The sequence below is a fragment of the Pollicipes pollicipes genome, unplaced genomic scaffold (genome assembly GCF_011947565.3).
Source record: "Pollicipes pollicipes isolate AB1234 unplaced genomic scaffold, Ppol_2.1 Scaffold_773;HRSCAF=887_pilon_pilon_pilon, whole genome shotgun sequence".
Classification (NCBI taxonomy): Eukaryota; Metazoa; Arthropoda; class Thecostraca; order Pollicipedomorpha; family Pollicipedidae; genus Pollicipes; species Pollicipes pollicipes.
Genome location: NW_023597060.1, coordinates 1 through 26,641, shown reverse-complemented (window position 1 = coordinate 26,641; position 26,641 = coordinate 1). Strand labels below are relative to the sequence as shown.

General features: G+C 62.6%; 1 protein-coding gene across 1 annotated transcript; it reads left to right on the top strand.

Annotated features, from left to right (window-relative positions):
* Nucleotides 1–832: 832 nt before the first annotated feature.
* On the top strand, nucleotides 833–24,724 carry LOC119114479 (thymocyte selection-associated high mobility group box protein TOX; the record flags this gene model as incomplete). Its single annotated transcript, XM_037238591.1, is given in 7 exon segments — nucleotides 833–898; nucleotides 5,640–5,750; nucleotides 9,334–9,440; nucleotides 15,065–15,218; nucleotides 16,409–16,525; nucleotides 20,966–21,087; nucleotides 24,609–24,724. Coding segments are annotated over 7 exon segments (793 nt in total), but the record flags the coding sequence as incomplete, so codon positions are not given.
* Between the last annotated feature and the right edge of the window lie 1,917 nt (nucleotides 24,725–26,641).

Genomic DNA, 26,641 nt, shown 5'->3' with positions numbered 1-26,641 from the left:
GCCTGCTAATCCGATATGTTACTGTTACTTCATGACGCAGTGCATAAATCACCGCGATTGCTCTGCTCGTGATAGCCCAATTTGCTTATGATTTTCATATTTCTGCATCTCCTGGGAAGCTATGTTTTATGCATAGTTTGGCCTGACGAACAGCGCGCGGTGGGCGGTTTGTCTGGTTGGGGGCGGGACCACGGCTGAGCGCTATTCTACCGGGCCGGACCGGGACGCCGCATGTTAGCGAAGGGCCATCCATGTTCAGGCGGCCGAGGCGCCCTCCAGCCCGACCGCCGGCGCCAAAGGTCAGGACCCCGGGTGCTGCTTGACCCAGTTGGAGCAGCCCAGATCACGGCTGATCGCGCGCGCGCGCGCACAGACACTTGAGACGCGCTCACAGAGATCCCGCAGACGCCGCCACAACTCTTCTGGGCCGCGCGCTGTCATCGACGAGCCGTGTTACACGTGTCGGCGCGGTCGCACCCCTGCCGCTCGCGACCTGCGCGCTGCCAGCGCCGGCGGCCTTTGTAGCGGCACGCGCGGGAGCGGTGCACGCACTCCAGCTGAACAATGCGCTCTGCACGCAGCACGGGCCTGCTCTCCTCGGTCTCGGCCGGCTTGGCGACAGCCGGCCGAACCGGCACCGTTATGTCGAGCCGCGGTGCGGGCGGTATGGTGATCAGGACGGCTGTGCAGTACGGTGTCGGCGGAGCCGCGCGACAGCCGCCGCCGGTGACCGGCGACGGGCCAGCCGCGGCGCCGCCCGCTGGCGCGCCGCATTGGTAGCGAGCAGCAGCGCCGCCATCGCCGCTCACGGGCCGTCTCCCTGTGTTTACAGGCTCCGGACTCGTTCGATCTGTCGCTGAACATTCCGTCTGGAGGACTGTACGCCATGTCTGAACAGGTGAGACTCAGACTCTGACTCTGACTCTGACTCTGACCCGATCGCAAGCCCTTGCCGACAGCACCAGCCGGTCATTTACGAAGCCAGAGGTGGTATCTTGGGCGTAGGAACTCGTGGTGATTTCGTGCGGATGCAGTAACCGCCCGAGGCTAAAGTTGAAGCGCTCGGCGAACCTCTCGCCATTCTAATTCAACATCGACTTAACGCGAGCACGGTACGCGACCCGGCGATTGTTCCGCTGCCGCGTTCAGAAACCATACCTCGTCACCCCCGCCGTCCAGGCGGCCCCGCGCGGTAACTGTCGGTGGCCGGACCGGGGCGCTTTTTTGGCCGTCCATCTCGCCCTCAAATCGGCGCCGCCCCGCCGCCGCCTCCGCCGCTTGTATTCGAGGTGCGGGCCGGTCGGAGATTGGCTCGCCGTGGACTCCATCCTACCTGACCTGACACAATGCATTTCTGAGTGACTGCGCTGGACGCCGCCGGAACGCTGCCCAGGCGAGGAGGAGTGGGGGGGGGGGGGGGGGGCTCTGATGGGGTGCCGACGCCCGCGGCGCCGGAGGTGGCCGGCCGGTCACTGGGTCCCAGCCGGCCGGGCGTCCGGCGGCCTCACCGCCCCTGCCTCAGGTGTCACCGGGTCCCGGCTCCCGCCATTGCGTCCTGATCACTCACATGCTCGAAGCGTTGTCGACGTGGTGGTTCGCTCGGAATCACATGCATGAGTCGTGAGGGTTCGCAGCAGTGCCCTCTCCGGGCCTCGCCTCCTGCGGTGTCGTTACAGGCGAACCCTGCTGGGGCCCAGCTCACTGGTCTGTGCCGACTTCGGTCTATTCTGCGAATTCAACTCGGCTGCTAGTTCGAGTTGTTACAGCGCGGAATAAGAAGATAAATCGGACGGGAAATTCGCGGAGGCAGAATAGAAAATTGTAACGTAATTTTGATAAGTTTTCCGCTGGTTTTGCTGAGTTGGTCGGATTCTCTCGATGCTGAAAAAGTGGGAGCCGACGCCGGGAGCGCTGACGACAGCTTTGGATTGATCTGCTGCCGAGTTTGGATCCAGGAGAGCGGCAGCAGACGTGGGTCGGGTCCGTTGGAGATGTTTGCAGCGGGCGGGACTGGGACCCGGTGGGACTGCTGCGGCCGGTGGGCGTGGCACGGATCTGCCGAAGGTGTCTGCGGTGGGCGGGGCAAGGATCTGCCGAAGGCGTCTGCAGCAGACGGGGCACGGATCCGTCGAAGGTGTCTGCGGCAGACGGGGCACGGATTTAATGGGGCTGCTGTGACAGCCAGAACCTGACCTTGGCGACGAACACTCTGCCTGACTGTGGCCAGTTTGGCCGGCTCTGCCCTGTCGGGGTCCGGCACCGGCTCTGCTCGTCCCCGCCTCCGAGCTGCAGAGGGTGAACTCCTGCTGCGGGGCAGGCCCAGCCGAGACTGTGTTCCCCGGCCGGCGGTCGGAGCCCGGAGGAGGGCTGTGCTTTCCGGCCGGAAGTCGGAGCGGTGGTGACAGGCATCAACTGGACAGGCGCTTGTATGGCGGCAACGTTGCGATGAAATCTTTCAACGTCAGCCAATCACGCTGCGTTGAGCGGTGCTTTAAGGGTTTCCCATTGACATGCTGCACGTGCTGGCGGTGGCGGAAGCCACTCTTGTTTAGCCTGCTCCCTATGGCTAGCCTGCTGCTCCCCTCTGGCTAGCCTGCTCCGTGGAGCGCATCCCATCTGGCCTGCGGTGCAGTTCTCCGACAGCCGTGGCCGGTTGTCAATAGCCGCCTGTTCGGCCTGCCGCCGGAGCTGGCAGCCGCGCGCTGCGTGCGGCTGACGGTGGGGGTGGAACACGTGCACTGCCGGCACCTGCAGCTGGGTAACGACAGGCCTGCTGCGGGCGGCGCTCGCTGCGGCCATTAGGCCGACCCGCGCCGACCGACTCACACCATTGCAGCTATGTAAATTGTAAAGGCGCAGTCTTTATTTTGATCTGACTTGGCGATATTAAAAGCGGACGAAACGCCGACTGCTCCGCTGGGAAATTTCGCCGAGTAAGGCCAAAAGTTAAACGGGTTGAGCTTAAACAATAATCCAATAAATAGAGACAACTGGTGCGTAAAGACGGCAGAATGAGCGCAGTCGAACAGTAATGACGTTGTGTTTGTTGTCCAAAATGCACTTTGGGGAAGTGAGCCGGCGGCGGCGGCAGTCGCGATTCGGCAGCGCCGTCTGCGGCGAAGGTTGGAGTCGACCGGAGCGGGTCCCACCGGGCTGCCACTGTACCTGCGGCTCCTCCCGTGGCTCCCAGACAGGGCGGCGGCAGCTCCGAGCGTGAGAGAGGGAGGGGTCTGAAGGGCTGCACCCTCCTCCGCCTCTCGCTCGGGTCACCGTGTCGGTCCCGGCACCCGCTCGGACGTATGGACGTATGGGGCATGGGGCTTGACTTGCTGGGATGACCGCGTGGAGCAGCATCATTGAGAGTCCGCTTCCTCCCTGACCTGTGAGGGGTGGTCGAGTGACCGGCGCCCGTCTGCTCCCCGTCGTCGCGAGGTCCAGCGGGCCGCCGGGCGACATTCGATACCGAACTGGATCGTCTGCCAGCGGTGGTCTGCGACGGTACGGAAAACCGAGCCGGCGGCGGGCGCCTCACCGCCCCTGAATCAACGGGGGACAACCCTGCCGCCTCTGAGCCCGCGGGGACATCTCACCGACACTGACCGATCCTGAGCCGGCGGCGGCGGCCCACCGGTAGCTGAGCCAGCGGTGCCGCCCCGGTCCTGCGGCCTCAGCTCTGGTGCGAGTCTCCCGTCCGTGGAGCGGGACACCTTACACGGCCCACCGCCAGCAGGGCCGGACTCTGGCCGTATTGTAGTCCACCGCCGGTGGAGCAGCACGGCAGCCGTGTCTCCCGCCGGTGGAGCAGCGCGGCAGCTCTCCTCGCCGGTGGAGCAGCACGGCAGCCGTGTCTCCCGCCGGTGGAGCAGCGCGGCAGCCGTGTCTCCTCGCCGGTGGAGCAGCGCGGCAGCCGTGTCTCCTCGCCGTTGGAGCAGCGCGGCAGCCGTGTCTCCCTGCCGGTGGAGCAGCACGGCAGCCGTATTTCCCGCCGGTGGAGCTGTCGGGCCGTACACGGCTGGGCTCGCTGGGTGGGATTATTTCGCCGTTGGAGCAGCACGGCAGCTGTGTCTCCCCGTCGGTGGAGCAGCACGGCAGCCGTGTCTCCCGCCGGTGGAGCTGTCGGGCCGTACGCGGCTGGGCTCGCTGGGTGGGATTATTTCGCCGGTGGAGCAGCACGGCAGCCGTGTCTCCCGCCGGTGGAGCTGCCGGGTCGTACACGGCTGGGCTCGCTGGGCGGGATTATTTCGCCGGTCGGCGCTGAATGGGTTGATTCGCCGGCCCTGGATCGGATTGATCCCGCAATTAGGCTGATTTAGTCGCAGCCGGGATTGATCTCGCGCGCTCGCCGTCCGCTCTGTCTGTGCCCGTCGGTGCGGTCGCTCTGTCTCATCCGTGCGCCGTCGGCCTGAGCGGGGTCGGCGGCCCCCTGTTGTCCCGCCGCTCCCGCTTCACCACGGCGCGCAGTGCGGTATCACCATTCGAGCCTTCCCAGTATGGCATGCTGCCATCGGCAGACGCACTCGTCAGTGTTGGCTCTATTCCCGGCGTGAGTTGCCATTTAGCCACGTTCGTCAGGGCGCTTGTTATGTAGCAGACGTCCTGTAATCGCGAGGCACCAGCACTGTAGCAAAATTGTCATCCCTGTCGCTTTACCACCGTGCACACATTCATCCCTGTCGCTTGCATCTCCCAGCGCGCTCGCGCCGCACCGCGTTCATTTGTTCACCCGGCGTGTTCACACCTCGCGACGCCCTGTTTTAGCGCCCAGTTGGCGGCCGAGGTTCGACATCGTCGGTACACTCGAGCCGGCCAACTTAGGCCATCGGCGCGGGCGGCGCCACTCCGGAGCCGGCCGATAATCGGATCAGCGGGCCGACGCCGGGTTTTGATTCTGGCCGGTCGGCTCCCGGGGCGCCGTTTAGATTGACACCGGTATCAGTCGGCGGTCCCGCGAGGCGCCGCCGGCCGGTCGCCGACGATTTGCGACGGCCATCGACGCGGCCGTCGGTCGTCGCGGCCGACGCGGCGTCGTCGGAACGGCGCCGTTCGTCGACGCTACGGCGCCCTCCGTCCCAATTAGAGCGCGCGCGCCGCGCCGGTCGGCAGAGTTACTAACAGGTGGTCGGCCGGCCGCGGCGGCCGCCGAATTATGAAGCGGCCGCGGCCGCGTCGCCTCATTGGCGCCCGACAAGCGGCCGCTTAGGTCATTGACGGATCACCGTCAGGGGAGGGAGAGGTCGGGTCGCCGCCGCCGCCGCCGCCGCCCGCGCCCGTGTGGCCGCTCGTGGAACGACAGAACATCGCCGCAGGCATGCGGTGGGGGAACAATGAGGGGAGGCGTGACTGCCGACGAAAGCGTGTATTGTGTGTTTGAAGCGCCGGCCCGTGGTACTTGGCATGTGTGATGCTCAGAGCCAGAGGACTTCAGCGGGGTGCCAGCCAGCCTGGCCTTTCCTGTGTGGGATGTCGTCGGCGGCCTTGTGTGACGGACTCTCTGGCCGGGCGCGGCCGCTTGTCCTCCCCATCGAATCCGAGGCGGACTTGCATTGACCCCGCTTGACCTGAGGTCAAGACCCGGCCGGGTTGGCGCTCTCCTCTGTCGCGCCCGGTGCCCGCTGGAGCTGACCGCGGCGCTGTTTCAGTCGTACCAGCCGCCGAGCCTCGGCGACGAGGAGTTCGAGCTGCCACCGCTGATGTCGGATGGTGTCGGCCACGGCGGCCAGCAGGGCGGCATGTACTCGCCGGCCATGGAGGTAAGTCAGCACACCCAGCCCCAGTGGCGACGAGTCCAAGGGCCAGGTCTGCGAAAAGATTGCTTCATTCTCTAAAAGCCACGGTTTTCGCGTAATTGGCGCAGCTTTCAAGGGACCGTCTGCTCGCAAAGCGTTGTGTGCACTTCGCTCTTGTTTAGCTGGTAATGTTCACATTCTCCCTCGTGTAAGTGGGGTGGTAGGGAACCAACCAATGGCGATTCCAAATAACTTCTTGCGTTGCTTCGCCATGTGAAACTTGAAGCGACTTTGAAGGATTCTTTCCGGTCCAGTTGCTCTTACCGACCCAGTGGCGCCTTGGTCTCGTGGTCCCAAAGTCCAGTGTCCCCTTGGTCCTGCCTCGTCCACCTTTTCATGCTGTCCTGGTCTGGAGCGGGTGGTACTGGCGGGAACGCCGGTCCGTTCCGGTGCGATCTGGCCGCACCAGGAAGTCAATAGACCCTTCCCTTGCAGCCTTCACAGTCGGGCCATCGGGCCATTGGTCACCGGCCGGCATGTTTTGCATTATCACGACAAGTGGCACGGACTGTTGCTAGGCGATATCGATTGCGCCGCGGGCCCGTTCCTGTTACATCATTGATCAGCTGGCGGCGGCCGCTCGGCCGGGCTCGGTCGCGGCGCCGGCCGCCCGGAAGCGATAGGTCTGTATCGGCGGTGGACGGCGTGCCCAGCGGCCGCCGTGGTCTAGGTCGCGGCCGGCCGCCCCCGGCCACCGGCGGCGAGCTCGGTCCGGCCGGCTCACGGGGCGGCGGCGGCGGCGGCGGCGGCGGCGCGGCGGCGCGCTGCCCGCCGCGCCGGGTCGGGTCAGGGTCAAGCCGCACTCCGGGTGCGTCCGCGTGCCCGGTCACCACCCTGAGGCACGAGCACGAATACTGAGTGAGGCGCGAGTATTTCAGTAGTCCGACGGTGACAGACGGCGAGAACGGTGTGGCGGACGATGCTCGTCATGCAGCCAGTGAGCTGCGTGGTAGAGCAGTTTATCGGCTGTTCTACCGAACTCCACGTCAGGGGGACGGTGTTGTCATTTGGGCCTCATAGGCTCTCAGCTGCTGGACCATATGGCGTCGGAGGAAGGGCGGGTACCGCGGGGAATCGAACCCCGTGTCTTTGGCTTCCCAGTCGCGCAGCTTAACCCCTGCACCACCGAAACTCTGGAGAGGCGGCGCCTGGCCCATCCGTTTTCAGCGACTTATGCAGCCGACAGGCCGGCCCGTGCTCACCTGGTTCTGGGGGCTGCGGCCTTGACCCAAGGCGCTGCTCGGAAGCGCCCTTGGCCCGGAAGACTGCGCTGTGCCCCAGCCCGAGGCTGAAGAGCGGCGCCGGGGAGCTGTTTGTTGGGCCTCTCGAGCCCCTTTCACCGGCGGCACCGGCACCTGACGGGCCGGCCGTGCGGTCGTGTCGTAACTGGGCCGCCGGCGCCGCGCCGCGCCGCGTGCCCTGAGCGGCGGCGCATCCTCCGCTGCCGGACGCGCGCCCCGTGACCGGACATCACCGGGGAGTCGTGTCTCTGCATCGGACGCCCAGCGACCTGCCGCCTCGACCTTCTGGGTGGTTGGCTCGTCAGTGGACAGCGTAGCCAGCTGCGTTGTGCGCAAGCAATTTTGCGGCACTCAATTTTGAATTGCTGCAAATTCGGACGGTGTTGACTGCTGCGAAGGTGCGAGCTGGCATTGCATTAGCCGCTTTGGCATGCCGGCATATGGTCCCACCTGGGTGTGCGCGAGTCGTTTGCTGCGTTCGCGCCATAACGCTCCTCCCACTGACGCAATCCGTGAGCGATTTCCTGTTTTCCGTTGTTGTCGGCATCTGGTGCTCCTTACTCTTGACAAACAATGATTCGTGTATCGAATAGGCCTGGCGTGCTCTGTTCATAAACAACGTAATGAAAGCTTTCTGTCGGTCGCCGGCAGCCGATTGCCTTTCTCCTCGGCTCCGTCGCACGGTGGCGAGTCACGGGACGTTGCGTCACGGACAGCGGACACTCTCCCGCCGCCACGGCCGTGAGGGGCCCATTGTCGGCGCGCCGAGTGGCCGCGGCCGGGCGTCCGTCTGCCTGCGCTGGACACCGGGCCCCGGGCCTCGGGCCGCGGGCCACGGGCCTCGGGCCTCGGGCTCGGGCCACGGGCCACGGGCCGCGGACCGTGGGCCCCGGGCCTCGGTCCTCGGGCCCCGGACCACGGGCCCCGGGCCCCGGGCCTCGGGCCTCGGGCCTCGGGCCCCGGGCCGCCGCGGGCAGGCGCTCGCCGTCGGGCGTGTGCCGGTCGACGATGGATGCGAAGCTGGAGGGGCTTGGAGCTGGGCAGCTGGCTCCCACGAACGCCACCCTCGATTCTCGTTGTGTGGTGGGCTGGCGCCCTGTGTGAGCAGCGGGCGTTGTCTCGTGATTTACGACAAGGAGCAGACTCGCTCTGCATCGGATGTGATGCAGCCTTTCCATCGCTGGTGGCCCTGGTCGTGCTGGCCGCGGCTAGCGTGGGACCGCGTCACGTGACCTGACCTCTCCTCCCCATCCCCCCTTTCGTCCGGTCTGATTTTCAACATCGGTCGGGTTTTCAACACCGGTCAGGCACAACACGGAGACCGTTTCCTTGTCACGACTCCCTCCCCACCAGACCACGTAACAGTGTTCTGGATTATGTGTCCCCTGCGCTCGGCACGTCATGCAACCTGAATTTGCTTTCACGAGCTGCTATACCGTTCCGAGTTGAGAAAAGTTTGCACGATGCAAAATTGTTTTCTTTTATGGCCTGCGGAGATGCCGTGTTGGTATGAGAATGGCTTGTTGATCTTGTCGGTGACAGGGAAATTGATGGCCTTGGCAGGTAAACAGGCCTCCGAGATGGCTTTTTTCAGAACTTACGAAGGGTTGGTTGTAGGATGAGCCTCACAATAACATTGTTTGCTGCATCATGCTCGCTACAAAATCTTGAGTCATGTCCGCAAGTCACAACATGTGTGCAGTGTCCGGGAGCGAGACCCCCTACGAGAAACGCTCGATTGTTACTCATCCGTCGACTTCTTCGCCAAAACTGCTATACCGCCTCGCGCCGCTTGTGTTTGTTTTGATCCGTTGCCCTGACCCGCAAACTGCTGATCAGACCGGCGGGTGTGACTAACTCTTGGTGCGGCCGGCCGCCGGTAATGATCGGCCGCCCGCCGCCCCGTTCGCCAGTCTTCGAAACCTTCTTTAATCAGGTGGCTCCCCGTGCCCGGATAAGCCCTCGGGGCGTATCGGCGCCAACTTGGCGCAGACAACCCAACTTTGATCAACTCGGGAGTTAGATGACAAAAGTTGTCATGATTTGTAACTGATTGAACGGAATATAAAATCATCGCCGCCGCCGCTATACCGGCCAATCAATACGGATTCGGCCAGGGGCTCAGGTGATGTCGCGTCCTCCCACCGGCCGTGCGTCAAGGTGGGCACCGCGCGGCCACGGGTCAACGCCAGGCGAGACACGTGGCCGCCTGTACCGCATCGCCTGTCTGGGTCACGTGACGATGCGTGGCGTCCCGGGCGCCAGTCACGTGTCAAGCCCGTCTTCACCGCCCGCCGCTGTTTCAGATGTCGATGCCGATGACGTCAACGGTAGACACGATGACTTCAGGCGGCTACCATCCGCACCACCCGCACCAGCAGCAGCACCACCACATGTACTACGGCCAGGAGGGGTGAGTGGTGCGACGGCGCAGCTCTGGCTCGCCCATCCGGCCTGGCGCGCCGGCCGGCCGGTGGTTTGAGGCCCGCCGATTTGAAAACCACCGATTCGGCGATGATTTACAGCTCTGCCTGTTCATTAAAATGGCGGCTGTTTCGTTTCGGCTAGATTTATGGTCGTTCAGTGTTTGGTTGGGCGGGATTTTGTTTTTCTCTCGCTAATTGGCTGGTTGAGAATTTATCGATACTTGTTGCTGTGTACGATGCTTATTGTACTCGGCGAGGTAATCGCGGTGGTGGCTCCACTTCCATGTCAACCCTTACCGCTGTTGATGGTTCTTTTCATGATGAGATTGCCTCAATGAAAATCCCTACCGGACACGAGTATGCCAGTTAAAGCAGAATGAGCCAACTGGAAAGTTTTAATGGTCAAACTACAGCGAATCGCACGCTCTTTGTTAAACTAACAGGCCAAGATATTAGAATGCAGTTGGCCATCAAGAAGCAAAGTTTGCTTCTTCGCCGAAATTTGTCGTTTAAAGTTAACCGAAATGGGGAAAAATGAGCTATCCAATGACTGTTTGACGAGTTCGGTCGACTGTGTTGGAGTAAACTGGTCGGTTTGGCGGCGAGCCCCGTCCTGTTGTGCCAAGTTGTGCCGTTCGGCGCACGCGCCGCTGCAGCGTCCCCGGCGCAGTCGGCTGACTGGGCGGCGGCCCGGCCGGCTCCGCGGCTCTCCTGCTGCCACGCACCAGGATAGGGCGGGGTCAGGCCTGGCTCAAAGTCCCCGGGACTCGGGAGGCCCGACAGAGCGGGCACAGGCTCTGGCCAAGCAGCGCGGGGGGGGGACGGAACTCGAGGGGTCGCTGAGCGCAGTAGCTGACGTGGCATAGTGTCAGCCGATTTAACCGGCCTACCCCTGCCTTGCCCTGCAGCGCGCCGCGTCCTGGCTGCTGGTGCCGGAGTACGGCCTTTCGTGTTTGTTTTGCGGTGTGATTACTTACATGAATCGTGTTCCTCGTGTCATGCGATGTGCTCTACCCAGCACCGAAAATCAATGTTTGTTGGTCGGTGTACGACCTGGCGCTGCCGCAGTGTGGTCCTGTTTAGACAGCCCGTTCTCTGTGAAGGCTTAATTGGCCCCGAGTGATTTCGTATCAGAACCTAATAATTATTGTTCGCTGTTTTGTACCGTGGGTTCCAAAAGCAACGACTCGATGATCAGAGATATTTAGGATCGTGTCTTTCTCTGTTAACCCGCGGTTGACTGTGGGTTTCTCCGTTAATCCACGGTCGACTGCGGGTTTCTTTGTTACCGCACGGTTGACTGTGGGTCAGGCTCTATTAAGTCACGGTTGCCCGCGGGTCAGGCTTTAACCCAGCTGCTCTCCGGTAAAGTTCAGGTGCCGGAATGCCTCTGCCTGGTCGAACAGCTCGTACGGCGTCAGAATGTGGCGCTTGGACAACGGACATTGCGTGCCGCTCGCGGCCACGGTCTCACACGCGACTCGCCAACTTGCAAGCTCACAGGAAAGCGTCCATTTACGGGCACACAAACCGGCCGTCGGGGAAGTGGAGCGTGGGACGAAAAAGGCCGTCTTTATGACCAATTCTGCTTAATGCAACGTGATATAAGTAATGCAGCATCGTGACAGCGTATCTATTACTCGCCTTCTCTTTACCCCGCTGACTCTCACGGCTGCGGGTGCGCACATATACCGGCTGTGGGCGCCTCCTCTCACGCCGGCCGGTGCGTGTCCGCGCGGGCGAGGCGGCTGACGAGGGAGCCCGTTGTCGGCCGTGACACGCGCTGGCTGCGGTGCGCCGACAGATACTCGGCTATGAGAGGGTCGTCCGACCGATTGGACCCCATCCGTCTTTGTGCCGTCACGGCGTATAGAGCGGCGTGGGGGCTGGCCGGCGGCGACGGCACGCGCGGCCGACCGCAGGCCCACAGCGGCCCCAGCGGCGCGGCGCCCGCTGGGCTGGGCACGCTTGGCCAGCGGTGCCGCGTCGCGCTGCTCGCGATAACGCCCTGCTCCCGTCCGTCGACATCCCCGGGCGGTCCTCACGGCGGTTTGATCTCCCGGCGGGCTAGTCACCAGCAGGCCGGTCTCGAACTATCCGGTCACCCGGCAGTCCGGTCTCCCAGCGGACCAGTCTCCTGCGGTCCGATTTCCTGGCGGGCCAGTCTCCTGCAGTCAGGTCTCCCGGCGGTCCGGTCTCGTGCGGTCCGGTTTGTAGCCGTCCGGTCTCCCGACGGTCCAATTTTGGGTGTTCTAGTCTCCGGTGGGGTCTGTGTCCAGCGGGGAGTGTCGTCGCCCTTGGCCGCGGTGGTCATGGTCGGCGTTGATCTGTGTAGCTTCCCGGACCTGCCCCGACCGTGATGTAACTGCATAGGGAGGCCGGCTGAAGGCGATATCCGGAAAGGCGGTGCAGGGACTCTGCAGGACAAGCGGCCGTCTTTGTCCGTTCATGTGCCAAAGTAAACCTGACACCAATCACGACCGCGCCGTCCGCTTCGGCAGCGCGTCGCACTCGGGCAGACGGGCCGTGACAGCACGACAATGGCAGAGAGTGGTGGCGACTGGACAGTGACACGGCCGCCGTGACGTCCGGACGGGGACACTGATGCATGGGCGGTGAACGCCGGCACAGAGAATCCGCCTGGCTCGTCCGACCGGGCTTCTCGGCCAGTGTGGCTGGACGTGACCCGGTCGGTCGTCGCCGCGGCGGTCAGCCAGCCGGGCCGTCGCCGTGTGTCAGGAGCCGACAGCGCGTCGGCCGGTGCCGGCGTCGCTCAATCGGGGATCCCTGCCGTCGCTGTTACCCGGCCCCGCGTATTGCGCTGAGCCCCGCCAGTGGCACCCTCCGTCCCAAACGGGCGCCACCGAGCCGCGCCTCCATTTCATCGTCGGTAATCCGAATGTTTGTTTTCTTCCGCTGCTCTTTGGTTGAGAGCTGTTATTTTTCATCTGTAGCGCCAAGTCGCGCGATAAAACCCGAGCCAGAGCACCAGCAGATGAACTGACGGATGTAGACCTCGCCGCCCGCCAGTATGCTCCAACATAATGGCGTTATCAGCGTATTTGCGTGCCCAGGCGTGGCAGCCGAAATCGATGCGCAATAATCACTGTTTGGCCCAGCCATCATGGTGACCGGCTCGTGCGCCGTCGTCGGAGCTCCGCCGAAGACGGAGATTTGCTTGCGGCCATAAAACCAGATCAGGATAGCTTTTGTAAGCCGTGATCAAACAGGGATACCAAATAATGACGGCACGGTGTTCGGAATAGATATGGAAAGATTCGGCGTGCGACCCCGTACGCGCGTACAGATTCGTCTTGATATCAGCACCGGAAAGCGGGGCTCGGTCTCTCATCACCTGCTCAGCTGGGTCACGGCTGGCTCAGGCCGCCGACGGCCGCTCGTCAGCGGCTGGCATCGGCCCCCCTGATGGCCGCTGTCGGGACGGCGGCTCCCGAACACGCCGGCCCGTCTGATGACAGTACCGACCCGTGCGTCGGCGCGCCGCGCGGCGGCGAGCGGCCTCTCCGGGCCTCGCCGGGCCGCCCGCAGCCGGCTCACAAGTCACTCGCGGCTGATGGACTCGCCGGCTCCGCGGGCGTCGGGGCGCGCCGACTTCTCGGATGCATATTGTGTCGGACGGAGTGCCTCGTGTTACGCCGGGGCCTATCCGTTACCGCCAGACAGGTGGCATTATAGAGCTCGCATATTAAACTGACGCGCACCGACTTGAACAAACACGTGTGATGGATGCTGACACGAAAATGACTCGACCCGTGTTGATGAGGGAAAGTATGTTTCTGTTTTTGCTTTCATGCACTTCGCTCCGCTGCTGAGGCACGCCAATTTGGACGTGTGCCGATTGGAAAGGAGAGTGTCACGGTGCCGTGCCTCCAATGTGGCCTCTGAAAACTTGCACGGCTCGCTGTTGTCTTGCGGTCCGTGTACACGCCTGCTGAAAGCGTTGGAGCTCTGATGGCCGCGGTGTGTACAGTGCACTCAGTCGCTGTAACACGCGTTTCCGCATCATTGTTTGCTAACTTCCGGTGTGACACGTCTGATGGAGAACCGCCGCGCCCCCCAACGACGGACTTTGTTTTGTACGCCACGAGAGTAATAGAGACGCACCACGCTATTGCAGCAGTCGGTCTTCTCTCGGCCGTCTCAGTCCGTATCATATGGACTGTGTAAGGCTGTAAGCCCCTCTCGCCGCGCAGAAGTCGTTGAACTGTAGACCGGAACCGGGCCACATCCGGCACCGCTGCGGGTCGGGCGGCGTCGGCTGGTGACGCTGCCCGGCCCGCTGACGGCACGCCTGCCGGGAGCCGGGCATGGCGCGTGCGGTACATGTAAAGACGCGAATGGTGTTTAGCCGTCTTGGTGCTCCCACCGTGCGGTTTACAAACGAACGGAGCGACATGGCGTGGAGCTCTTCACCCGTCTCCAAAGCCTTATGCGTCTGGCCACAGCGTGTAACGTTAGCTAGATGCCGCTCACCCCACTGGACGTGGCCTCTTACCGCCTCCCGCCGGCGCTCGGGCCGCCGGTGGCGCGGCTCGGGCGCGGCTCGGGCACGGCGCCGTCGGGCCGTCGGCATCGTGATCTGTCGGACTTGGTGCGGCGGCGGGCGGCGCGTCGGCGTATGGATCGGGCCGGCGCGTGGGAACGCCGCTTTCCGGGTGTGATGTACAGCCGTCCCTAACAGGTGGGCCGCCCACGGGCTGGCCAGCTCTCCGCGGCTCGCGCTCCGCACACCGCACACCGCACACCGCGCACCACACCGACCGCTGGCGCAGCCTCCGAGCACGGATGCGCCGGTCAGCGGATGATTCGAATGTATCGGGTGGTTTCTTTCTGGAGGCAGGCAAATCGGCGTTATGAACACTGAGATCCGTGTGGTGCATGAATAATGGTTTTAACGGGCGCATGCACAGGAAGTGTTCTGCCTCGATTTTCCCATTGAATCCACACGCTTGGGGGTAAGCGTTCCTGACCCCTGTTAGAACGGTTTCCGTCTTGTTGTTTGTGTGTTCTCGCCGCCGTGCTGTCAGTTTTTGTCCAGCGCGCCTCGTTGGCCGGCGACTGCTCGGTTGTGTAAGTCTCGATCTGGTCTGCCTCGGTCGCCGGTGGCTACGGAGATGTCCGTTTTGAGTTTCAGATGTTTTCGGCCTCTCTGTACCGACCATCACGCTGTCGCCGGCTGTTACATAAGCCAGAGCCGCATCCTCCATGAGGAGGAGCGCTAGCCCGGCCGCTAACCGCGCCTCGTTCCCAGCTGTCAGCGGGCAGCGCCGGTCCGAGTCGACGCCGGCCGACACCGACCCACCGGAATGTGCAATAGTCGTCGCCAGTCTGGGGGGGGGGGGGGGGACTCCGACACTGCCGACGGGCGTCGTGGGCGATGCCCTGTCGCGGACGGGCCTTATCGCTCACGGGCGTTCCCCTGGGGGTCTCCTCGGTGTGCTGCTCTGTGGCCGGCGGAGCTTTCTGTGCCGTCGCACACGGCGACTGACGTGCGGAGCTCTGCGCGGTCACAGCGCGAGCCGGCGCCGCAGAGCCGTGTCCAGCGGCACCCCGCCTCTGTCGGGCTCTGCTGACCGCACCGCTCTCGCAGGGACCTGTACCACCCGGGCCCGCCGCAGCAGCAGGCGTCGCCGCAGCAGCAGCAGCAGCAGCAGCAGTTCCAGCAGCGGCAGCCGCAGCACCCCGGCATGTACATGCAGCACGATATGATGAACCACCACCAGATCCGACCGCCCATGTACCAGGTGAGGCATCTGCTCAGCAGGGAGCCATGCATTGCCCCCGGGTGAGGGGGGGGGGGGGCGCGTCAACCTCGCAACACACATACTGTCTGGTCATGTTGGAGTACCTGCGCGGTGGAAACCAGCGTTCATTTGCCGCTGCATGTTGGTGTGCTCGCGACTGCCCTCTGCCACGATCGCCTGACTGTATTGACATCTTTCAGTCCCGTGATGGCTTGACTGCATTCACATCTGTCAGTGCCGTGATGGCTTGATTGCATTCACATCTGTCAGTGCCGTGATGGCCTGAGTGCGTCCACATCTGTTATTGCCGTGATGGCTGGACTGCATCCACGTCTGTCATTGTCGTGATGGCTTGACTGCATTCACATCTGTCAGTGCCGTGATGGCTTGACTGCATCCACATCTGTCATTGCCGTCATGGCTTGACTGTATTGACATCTGCCAGTGCCGTGATGGCTTGACTGTTTTCACATATGTCAATGTCGTGATGGCTTGAAAGTACTCACATCTGCCAGCGCCGTGATGGCTTGACTGTATTCACATCTGTCAGTGCCGTAATGGTTTGACTGCTTTCGCATCTGCCATTGCCGTGATAGCTTAGCCGTATTCACGTATGTCAGTACCGTGATGGCTTAGCTGTATTCATGTCTGTCAATGCCGTGATGGCTTAGCTGTATTCACATCTGTCAGTGCCGTAATGGCCTGGCTGTATTCGCATATTTAGTGCCGTGATGGCTAAGCTGTATTCACATGTCAGTGCTGCGATGGCTACTGCCTTTGCCGTTCCAGTTAGGTTCTCTTTTTGGCTGCGTTTATTCAAGAACGCCGGCTCTGCAACGGTACATTTTATCTCGGGAATCGGTCCGTTTCGCCTTACCCTCGTGTTTTATCGGTTCCTGGTCTGTTCGTGATGTCTGAGGTGAATTGCCCTGCCAGCAGTCTTTGTTTTTCCGTCGGGCAAGCCAAGCAGGTGTGGGGCGTTGCATCACCAGAGTCAGCTAAATTTGCATGTTGCAGTATGTTTCGTGTGTGAGCATACATCCCCAGTGACGCCACGCCTGGGTGGCGCAGCGGCCAGGTGCCGGACCGGGCTCGCTCTGTGCCTGGGTGACGGTCCGCCGTCACCGTCACGTCACACGGTCACGTCACGGCTGCGCCTGAGACGTGACCGGTCACGTGACATGTCGCAGGGTGCGGGCCACGGCCTGATGGGCCCGCCGTCGGGCGGCTCGCCGGGCCAGGTCAACAACTCCCCCGGCCACACGACCAGCGAGGACAGCAGCGACGACTCGACGCCCCTCGCCCAGGTGGGTCGCGCACCCCTGCAGGCCGGCCGCGGGCCGGCCACCCCTGCGCCGGCCGCCGACTGCCGATTCGTTCAAACAAACTGAAACAGCTCTCCAACTCGGCTGAAGGCTGGATCGGAAGCCTTTCAGTTATGACGAGCTATTTCACCGGTGTAATCACTGTCGAAGGACGCCATTTTAGACTATTGAACGGACCGTTCGGGCGGCCGGCGGCGGGCGCGGCTCGCCAACTGCGATATAGGATGTGCGTCAGGCAAGCGCTGCCCGCCAACTGCGCTATAGGATGTGCGTCGGGCTAGCGCGGTTCGCCAATCGCGCTACAGGATGTGCGTCGGGCGAGCACGGCTCGCCAACTGCGCTATAGGATGTGCGTGGGGCGAGCGCGGCCCGCCAACTGCGCTATAGGATGTGCGTCAGGCAAGCGCGGCCCGCCAACTGCGCTACAGGATGTGCGTCGGGCTAGCGCGGTTCGCCAATCGCGCTATAGGATGTGCGTCGGGCTAGCGCGGTTCGCCAATCGCGCTATAGGATGTGCGTCGGGCGAGCACGGCTCGCCAACTGCGCTATAGGATGTGCGTGGGGCGAGCGCGGCCCGCCAACTGCGCTATAGGATGTGCGTGGGGCGAGCGCGGCCCGCCAACTGCGCTATAGGATGTGCGTCGGGCGAGCGCGGCCCGCCAACTGCACTATAGGATGTGCGTCGGGCGAGCGCGGCTCGCCAACTGCGCTATAGGATGTGCGTGGGGCGAGCGCGGCCCGCCAACTGCGCTATAGGATGTGCGTCGGGCGAGCGCGGCTTGCCAACCGCGCTATAGGATGTGCGTCGGGCGAGCGCGGCTCGCCAACTGCGCTATAGGATGTGCGTCGGGCTAGCGCGGCTCGCCAACTGCGCTATAGGATGTGCGTCGGGCGGGCGCACCTCGCCAACAGCGCTATAGGATGTGCGTGGGCGAGCGCGGCGGGAGCCGACCGCGCCGTGTAATGCTGCTCGAAACCATAGGATCTCAATGCAGCGATCCCGTGATGAGATTATCGATTGCTGTCTGCGTAGAGACGCGCGCGTGTAAGAACTGCGCAGTTTCCATGCGATTCCTCTGCGTGTGTCGCTCTGTGCCTCTCACCCAGCGCCAGGCCTCTCTCCTCCGCGGACACTTTCACCGCCGGCCGGTCGGACAACAGTGCACGCGTATATGGGGGGGGGGGGGGGGGCGGGCCGGCGCATGCGCACTAGTCCTCTCTCCGGCGATGTATGTCTGTGCGCGTCGCGGTCGGACGGGCCCTGCCGGCTGGTAATCGTCGTGATCCGCTGAGCGCATCGCGCGGCGGTGTGTTGTACGCCGCCGCTGGCCCGTCAGGTGTGTCGGGTCTGGCACCGGGCGGTCCCCGGGGGCGGCAGATCTGCCCGCAGATCGACGCGCTCGCCGACGGAGCCGGCATGCGAACGGAAACCGGATTGTGCGCCAGGGCGTGCCGACCACGCCGGTCACGAGCTGGCCGGGGGCTGTCCGCAGCCGGCGGCGGCGGTCGAGCAGCCGACGCCAGGAGACGCGTCGGCCTCGGCGGGGGACGGGTCTTCCCGCGGCGGTGTTCCCCTGGCTGGTGGCAGTCCGACGTCAGTCCGGCGCAGAGTTCTCAGCACACCGGGATCGATCCGGCGCAGAGCTGTTATCGTGGTGGCCAGGCGACCCCCGGTCAAAAGCGGGACAGCGGGCACTCGCCTGAGTTCAGCTGCAGTTTGTTCGCCTTCAAACGATTGCCATTTGTAAAGATTGCGTGCTGTCGCGAGTGCGCCGCGCACAGCCGGTGCTTCGTCGGCCGGTACCGACGACCGGCTCGCGAAAGGAGGACGTGGCGCCATCTTGCTGACGTCATGCACCGATCAGATCATCGAGTGTTAGAGGGAACGGCTAGAGACAGCAGCGCATGATGGAGAAGCCAGCAAAGCACGACAAGAAACCGCTGAAGCGTGCGTCGCGTTCGCCGCTGAGCCAGCGCGTCTGCGCGGCCGGCGCGCCACCCCGTGCGCCCGCCTTCGGCCGCCTGGCCTGGCCGTCTTCAGCGGGCCTGCGTGCGGCCGTCCACCGCGCGCGTGCAGCAGCGGATCAGCCGTATTCAAGAATGGATCGGATGTCGTCGCCGCGCCGGCCGGCGAGCCGCGGCGACCCACCGTGCCGCTGCAAGGGAAAGTCGCTTGGCATGCCGGCCTGGCGTTGGCGCCGTTGTACAGCATGGATCGAGCGTCAAGCGGTGTCCCAGATGCATGACGTTAATGCAGATTGCCGCTGTCACGTGCCTTTCAGCGACGGGCTGGGAGAGAGAGACGACTGAAATGACGCGGGGCGTGACATGCAGTTTGGAAGGAAGTAATTCGTTACCGCATTTAAAAATGAGGTGCCGTTTTACCCATATACCCATACCATACATACCCCAGCGCATCGATTGTCCGTCGTTCACGGGCCGCTGCTGGGGCGTGCGTTGACTCATGGCCGTGCCCGCTTGACTGACACGGTTTCACCGAATGAAAGGCATCGACGTTCGTCACATCCGGCCCACGACGGCGGCAGGATTGCTCCAAAGCGGGCGGATTCGGAGCACTCGCCGGCCGCGCTGGGCCGCGGCCGGACCGCCGCGCCAAATAATCGATGACGGGAACTGGCCGGCGCTCCGTTACCTGTCGTCGTCACGGTCGGGCGCCCGCGTCGTCATGGGAGCCGGCGCGGCTCCGCGCGACTCCCGGATCCGGGCTCCAGGCTCCAGGCTGCGGGCTCCGTTCGGCTCCCGATTCCCGGCTCCAGGCTCCTGGTTCTGTTCGGCTCCCAGCTCCCGTCTCCAGGCTCCGTTTGGCTCCCGGCTCCCGGCTCCGTTTGGCCCCGGCTCCGGGCTCCGTTTGGCTCCCGGCTCCCGACTTCGGGCTCCGTTCGGCGGCTGTCCCGGAGAGCCGCGGGCAACCGGTTTGGACCGGCGTCACCTCGCCTCCGTCCTGCGGCCCTCCCTCCGGAGCCGTCGAGCGGCGCTCCCCGCGGGCCGGCCGGGCCGGACCGGACCGGCGCGGCGCCCTGTTTGGACAGGAAGGAAACCGACCAGGACGTCCGCCTGTTAGGTAAACGGTCCCTGGCGGCGATTGGCGCGCGGTCTAATCGGGCGCCGACTGCGGTGGGGCCTGGGTGAGCCGAGCTGCCGCCCGGGCCGCCGCGGCCGGGCCGCCCGTCAGCGGCGCTCCCGCCCGGCGGAGGCTCGGCTCGTCGGCACCGACGCACTCTGCGCTGAGCAAGGCCGACGTCGTGCCGAGGTCATGCACCTCGTTACTGGGGTTCGATGATCAGGCGAAGATTGGTGTAAACAAACAGTGGACGCCTCATATCAGTTTGTTTTGCTGTTGCGCCGGATGGGGTGTCGCGGCGTGACAGTGATTTATGTGTGCCCGCGAGTGACGTGAGGATATTTTGCGCGGCGTCGAGACGGCTGCTGCTGTCTTGCGGCGTCGAATTGATGCAAGGAGAAAACACTGGGCGTGGCTGGATCCACGCAAAAGCGGAGGCACTGTCAGGCAGGAAGTGTGGCTGTCTCAGGACGGAGAGAGCGCCGGCGTCTCCCGGCGCTCGCGCTCGCGCTCTTCCGCCGCCTGTCGCGCGTGCAGTCGACCAGCGCCGGCCGCTTTGATTCGCTCGGCATTTGCCTGAGCCGGGTCAATGATGGCCCAAGCTGTCATCTGTAGTCTGAACCTGCATCGATCGGCCGGCCGGGCCGGGTACCGGCCGAGGGCCGCCGCCGGCCGGCGCGCCGCCCGCTGGCTGGCAGGTGCCCGTCGCGGAGCGATTACCGCTGGCCGGGGCGGCGCTGCTGGCGGCTGTTACGGCCCGGCCGCCAGTGTCCCAGCCACTTAACGCAGCGACGCGAACGAGTGGAGAGATTTGCACGCAAGGAGCTCCACTCCAGGTGCTTGCATTGAAGGGAAACTGGATCCTTGCGAGGAGTAAATGCAAGCAAGGAGTATATATCTGCTTGGATAGTATATATTATATATTTGTAGGTTATTGGATGTGTCTCCTACTATGACAGGATATATATAGATATACATATAAATATATATATATATATATATATATATATATATATATATATATATATATATATTGTAATCCTCCTGGCAGAAAGAACAGTGAAAGAGAGAAATGATGGCAGGCAAAAAAAACCAGAACAGGGCTTGCATTCTAGTGTGGTGAAATAATGCTACTATTGCATACATGCATATGTAATATTAAGGCCTAAGGCTGCGTGGTGATTGTTCTATGATCACCGCAACCACCTTTGAAGGGTTGTGTTTCGTTGTTGTTTGACGCAGTCGGCGTAGTCTGTTGGCTGGCTGCGAGCGTGGCTGGTTGTGTGGGCTGAGTGTGCGACGTGTGTCCATGCCCTGACCGGCGTCGACTCTCTCCACAGTGGATCCGCACCAAAAGGCCCTCGCCAGAGCCGGCGGCCTTGTCCGCCGCCAACATGAAGCCTGCCAAGAAGCCTAAGGCGCCCAAGAAGAAGAAGAAACGAGACCCGAACGAACCGCAGAAGTGAGTGACCCGAGCGGTCTGCCCTGGCGGCGCGCTGTTCGAGCTGCCTCGGTGGGGAGGTCTCCGGCCCGTCCTTCGGCCGGTCCGGTCTCGTCGGGAGCCGCCACTGTTCCCGCCAGTCCGTCGGCCGGCCCAGCCTCGTCGGGAGCCGCCACTGCTCCCGCTTGATGAGCCAGCTTAATGGGGTGGAAGGAAAAAGTGAAATCTTATTTAATTTTCCGACCCATATGTGGTGCGCTCGCTGGGGCAGCCGGACGGTGTCGCCGTTTGCTCGGCCGTCCGCCTGCCTCTGGCCGTCGCAGAGGAGTCTGGCCGTTGGAGAAGTCACGTTACCAGCTCCCGATGTGGAGATATCGGCATTGGCTAGAGACTGGAACGTCTTGTACGTGAGATTTCTTTGTGGGGAATACGGATGACCTTTGGCGGGCCCGTGCCATGGAAAATTCCTCTCTCTCTCTCTCTCTCTCTCTCTCTCTCTCTCTCTCTCTCTCTCTCTCTCTCTCTCTCCTCTCTCTCTCTCTCTCTCTCTTCTCTCTCTCGCTCTGGACTGGCTCTGGCCCGGCCCCGGCCCCGGCCCCGGCCCCGGCCCCGGCCCGGCCCCGGCCCGGCCCCGGCCCCGGCCCCCGGCCCCCCGGCCCCCGGCCACGGCTCAGGCTCCGGCTCCGGCTCCGGCTCCGGCTCCGGCTCCGGCTCCGGCTCCGGCTCCGGCTCCGGCTCCGGCTCCGGCTCCGGCTCCGGCTCCGGCTCCGGCTCTGGCTCTGGCTCTGGCTCTGGCTCTGGCTCTGGCTCTGGCTCTGGCTCTGGCTCGCTATTACGACGTGAGAAAAGTGGGAGCCGAGCAGCGGTGTCCGGGCCGCCAGCCGGTACCCAGTCTGCTGGCCCGGGATCCAGTACTCTGGCCAGGATCCAGCTGCCGGCCTGGTATCCTGCCCTCCGACAGCCAGTCCGGGCTGGCCTGGGATCCAGCGCTGGCTAGCATCCGGCCGCCGGCCTGGTCTCCTGCCCTCCGACACCCAGTCCGGAGAAGGCGACCTGTCGGGCCCAGAGGCGAACAGACGGGCCAGGCTCGCGGAATTTCCCGTTACGTAAGGCCGGCTCCCGTACGGGGCTATTGGAAGGCTATTATTGAGGCTCGCCTCGCGAACTGGCAGCGGGCGGCGGAGGCAGCGGCCGGCCGTTGATCGTGCTGGTGGGCGCCGCACCACGTTTAGCTTCGTCTGGGGAATGCATGGGGTATATGGAGCGATCGAGGTGATAGCTCTGGGCGCTGCTGCTGTGGAGGTGTCGCCCTCGCCGTAATAATAGACCGGACGGGCAGGCCAGGAGCAGCCGGGTGTCAAGGTGTGACGCGAACTGTGACCAGAGCTGGCTGGTGCGAAATCGCCCCAGCAGACCGGTGCTCGAGCCGAGTTAGGGATAAACGATCCTGGTTCTGACATATATGTATATATATATATATATATATATATATATATATATATATATATATATATATATATATGTATATGTGTGTGTGTGTGTTGTTCAAAATAACGGCGGCTTCGTTGTTTGTGATCTGCTGAGACCTGCTTTCTATCTTGCGCAAGACGTGCTTGTTTTCCGGGCTGTGCTTGTTAAGAACGTAGAAAAATTCATTGCGAGGACAATCCAAGTGAACCACATTCCTGTCTCTTTTCCTGATATTTAGTCAGCGTCTCGTCAATTTTTATGCATTCTCAATACTCTGCATTACTGATACTAGTTTAAGTGACAATTATCACACAATAATATCAGATGACATCCACCTTGGCTCGTGATTAATTGATAAAATGACGGAATAGAATACATTTATGTATATATATATATATATATATATATATATGCATATATGTAACGTTATGAATGTTTTGTACAACGTTATTGTAGTTGCAGTCGGCGGACCCCTACCTCGGTGCGATAATTGATTTAACGCTGACTCGGATCCCGCAAGGTTTTTGGTGTAGTCAACTCCAACCTGGCCAAACCACGTTTTGGTTGATCCAGAGTCAACCCCAACTCAGAGTCAGAGCCGGCCAAAGTCTGCACTCTATCTGGGCTTAGATGAGTATTGGAGCGACGTGTCCATGGGCCCAGATAATTAGCTCCACCAGGGGTCCTGTGGATGATGCCAGCGGATGCGTGGGTTTCGGAGCGATGGCCAAGGCTTTGCGATGCGATGCGATGCGACATCGTGGGCTTATGGCTGATGCTGATTGGTGCATTTTCTCCGTGTGACCGTCGGGGTTTGTGATTCAGCTCCGCTTTCGGGCGTTTGATGCCAGACAACTGGACCCGATGGGACGCGATGAACCAAATTATGGAAATGGCGGCGTCGGGCGGGGGGAGACCGGTCCGACCAATTTGGCCGTGATTGTGTTTTGGGTTATTTACGATGCAGTTTTGCTTTCTGTGCCGAGCGTAACAGATCTTTTTTGTACGAGGGGCATGATATTGGATGTTTTAGTGCTGAAGGGCCTGCTACATTGAATGATGTATGAACAAGCGCGGGGAGAAACAAATGGCTCCTGAGACTCGCATGGGTGGGGAGCATGGAAAACAAGCCATTCAGCCCCTTGGTAATAAATTCCTCGGGCGGCTGAAGAAAGCTCGCGTGTAAAGCTCTGAACCCTTATTGGTGTACGGAGCTGGGCCCGCCCGTGCGGATGGAGTTGTGCTGCCGCAGATCTGTCCGCCTGCGACAGTCGTTTCGAAACGGACAGGAAAAGGAAAACCTTGCCGTCGTCATCATCCTCCCGCTTATGGATCGCTTTCTGTGTCGCTCTTTCCTCCTTTCTCCTAATTCGATTTGACCGTGTCCCAGTTTCACATTAATGGACTTGTTTACGAGCAGAAAATTTATTGGAAATGTTGAGCATGCTCGACTGACGTGTGGAGTTTTTGTGGACGGGCCCCGTTGCCGGCACGGGTCCCTGGCCGTGAATGGGCCCGTCGAGGCTCGCTCGCTCGCTCGCCGCTCACTGAGACCCGACCGGGTCTGTCCGCTGTGGGGTCAGCGAACTGTGACCCGGCAGCATGGGATCCCCGCAGCCGAGTCGTCCCAGCGGCCTGTCCCGATCCGGCTCGTCGGCGACTAACGTCAGGCCGCGCTCCCTGTCACAGGAGTGTGTGTCTCAGTTTAAATTTATTCGAATGCATTCGGCGACGTTGTTTGCATGTGACGAGTGCGGGGAGGATAACGATGCTGCCGCACTCATCTGTAAGCTGCTCTTATGCCAACAAAAACGAAAGGAACCATGCGTACGCAAGCACCCGTCTTGGCTCCAGTTTTATCGCCATTCTTCGCACGTCGTCATTCACTTGCACTCCGTGTTGCAAGTGCAGCCCATTCGAACGTCGCCGGCTTGTTGTGTCTGACTGCACCGTAGTAGTGAGACCCCGCCCTAGTCAGCACGCTGGTGCTATGGGCCGTGCGTGGGGCGCCGGCTCGCGCCCGCCCAGCGCATGCTCAGCCTGACCGGCGCCGTTCCCGCCGCCGCCGCCAGGCCCGTGTCGGCGTACGCGCTCTTCTTCCGCGACACGCAGGCGGCCATCAAGGGACAGAACCCGCACGCCAGCTTCGGCGAGGTCAGCAAGATAGTGGCCTCCATGTGGGACGGCCCCTGAACACCGACGACACAAAAAAGTGAGTGTGCTGGTGGACGGCTGCCTGTGAATACTGGTCTGTTGTGTGACCGTCCTTTCCCCTCCCCGGTCCCCCACCCACGCACATACGAATGGTTGAGCTTACGTAGGGAATCAGTGCGAGGAACGCACGGCCAGTCTAGGCAACTGAAACGTTGTCATGATCAACAAGCCGGGATGCGACCAACAACCGAACATAGGAACGTGAAAGTGCCTGTCTAGAAAGCAGAAAGATGGATATCCCCGGTGAGTGGATGACTGTAGCCTGGCCACGACTGCTCAACGAAGCCAGATGTGCCGCGTGTTCTTTTGAGGGGGATGGGCCCCCAGGCGGTGCATTTGGCCGCCGCAGGACGACGGCGTCAGTGTATGGCTGGCGGCCGAGGCAAACATCAGGCGGGCTGCCGCCAGCTGGTCACCGCCGTCCCCGGGTCTGTCCCGGGGCCGCTCACCGCCGTCCCCGGGTGTGTCCTGAGGCTGCTCACCGCCGTCCCCGGGTGTGTCCCGAGGCTGCTCACCGCCGTCCCCGCGTGTGTCCCGAGGCTGCTTACCGCCGTCCCTGGGTGTGTCCCGAGGCTGCTCACCGCCGTCCCCGGGCGCGTCCCGAGGTCGCTTACCGCCTTCCCCGGGTGTGTCCCGACTGCCGTCCCCGGGTGTGTCCCGGGGTCGCTTACTGCCGTCCCCGGTTATGTCCGCCGTCCCCAGGTGTGTCCCGGGGCCGCTTACTGCCGTCCCCGGTTATGTCCGCCGTCCCCGGGTGTGTCCCGGGGCCGCTCACCGCCGTCCCCGGGTGTGTCCCGAGGTCGCTTACCGCCTTCCCCGGGTGTGTCCCGAGGCTGCTCACTGTCGTCCCTGGGTGTGTCCCGGGGCCGCTTACCGCCTTCCCCGGGTGTGTCCTGAGGCCGCTTACCGTCCTACCCGGGTGTGTCCCGAGGCCGCTCACGCGCCCAACTCGGGCGGCACCAGACCGCAGGGTCCGGCTTGGGCGATGGGGACAGCGCGCGGCGCCTCCGTCAGCGACACCGCTGCCTCGCCTGGGTCTGGCGGACGGAGTGTTCTGGCCGGCGAGCTCATCAGTTTAGGTCTGCAGAGACAGTCAGCCTGTCTGTGAAATTGGCGATCGCTGCCCGCTCGTTCGGCGGAAGAAGGCACGAGAATTGCCGGGCTTTGCAGCCAGAAGCAGGACAAGTTTGACCTGGTTCTGACCGGTGTCCAGAGAGAAATTCAAGATCTTTCTCGGAGAATTAATGTCGTCACTCCGATCGTATCCTGATTGGTTGCATAGGTCCTGTTGTGGTAACTAATTTTTGCGATGGGTTTCGGTCGCCCGGTGTCGCAACGTTACTATTTTCCCGCTCTCACTGACGCTGCAGTTTGGCCATTGTTCCGCGCCCAGCCACCGGTCGTATTCCCGATCTTTTCGGCGTTTCTTCGTCCCAGATACGGCTCCTTTGTGTGTTGCGCCATCGTGCTAACTAGAAGACTCAGCTGTTGATGGGATTAGCAGCGGACAAAACTGCCAATCAGCACAAATCGACCGAAGCTGTTGCCCGTCCCGTGCGGGATGGGGCCGGGGGAGGGAGGGGAACGGCAGACGCGCGCATCCAGCTGGATCTCTGGATCGCCGCTGTGGCAAGCATGCCAGCGTCGCCCAGGCTAAAGCGGGTACCGATGCTGGTGTCAGCGGGGCGCGGGTGCCTCCGCCCGTCGGGTGCCTCCGCCCGTCGGGTGCCTCTGCCCGTCGGGTGCCTCTGCCCATCGGTTGCCTCTGCCCGTCGGGTGCCTCTGCCCGTCGGGTGCCTCTGCCCGTCGGTTGCCTCTGCCCGTCGGGTGCCTCTGCACGTCGGGTGCCTCTGCCCGTCGGTTGCCTCTGCCCGTCGGGTGCCTCTGCCCG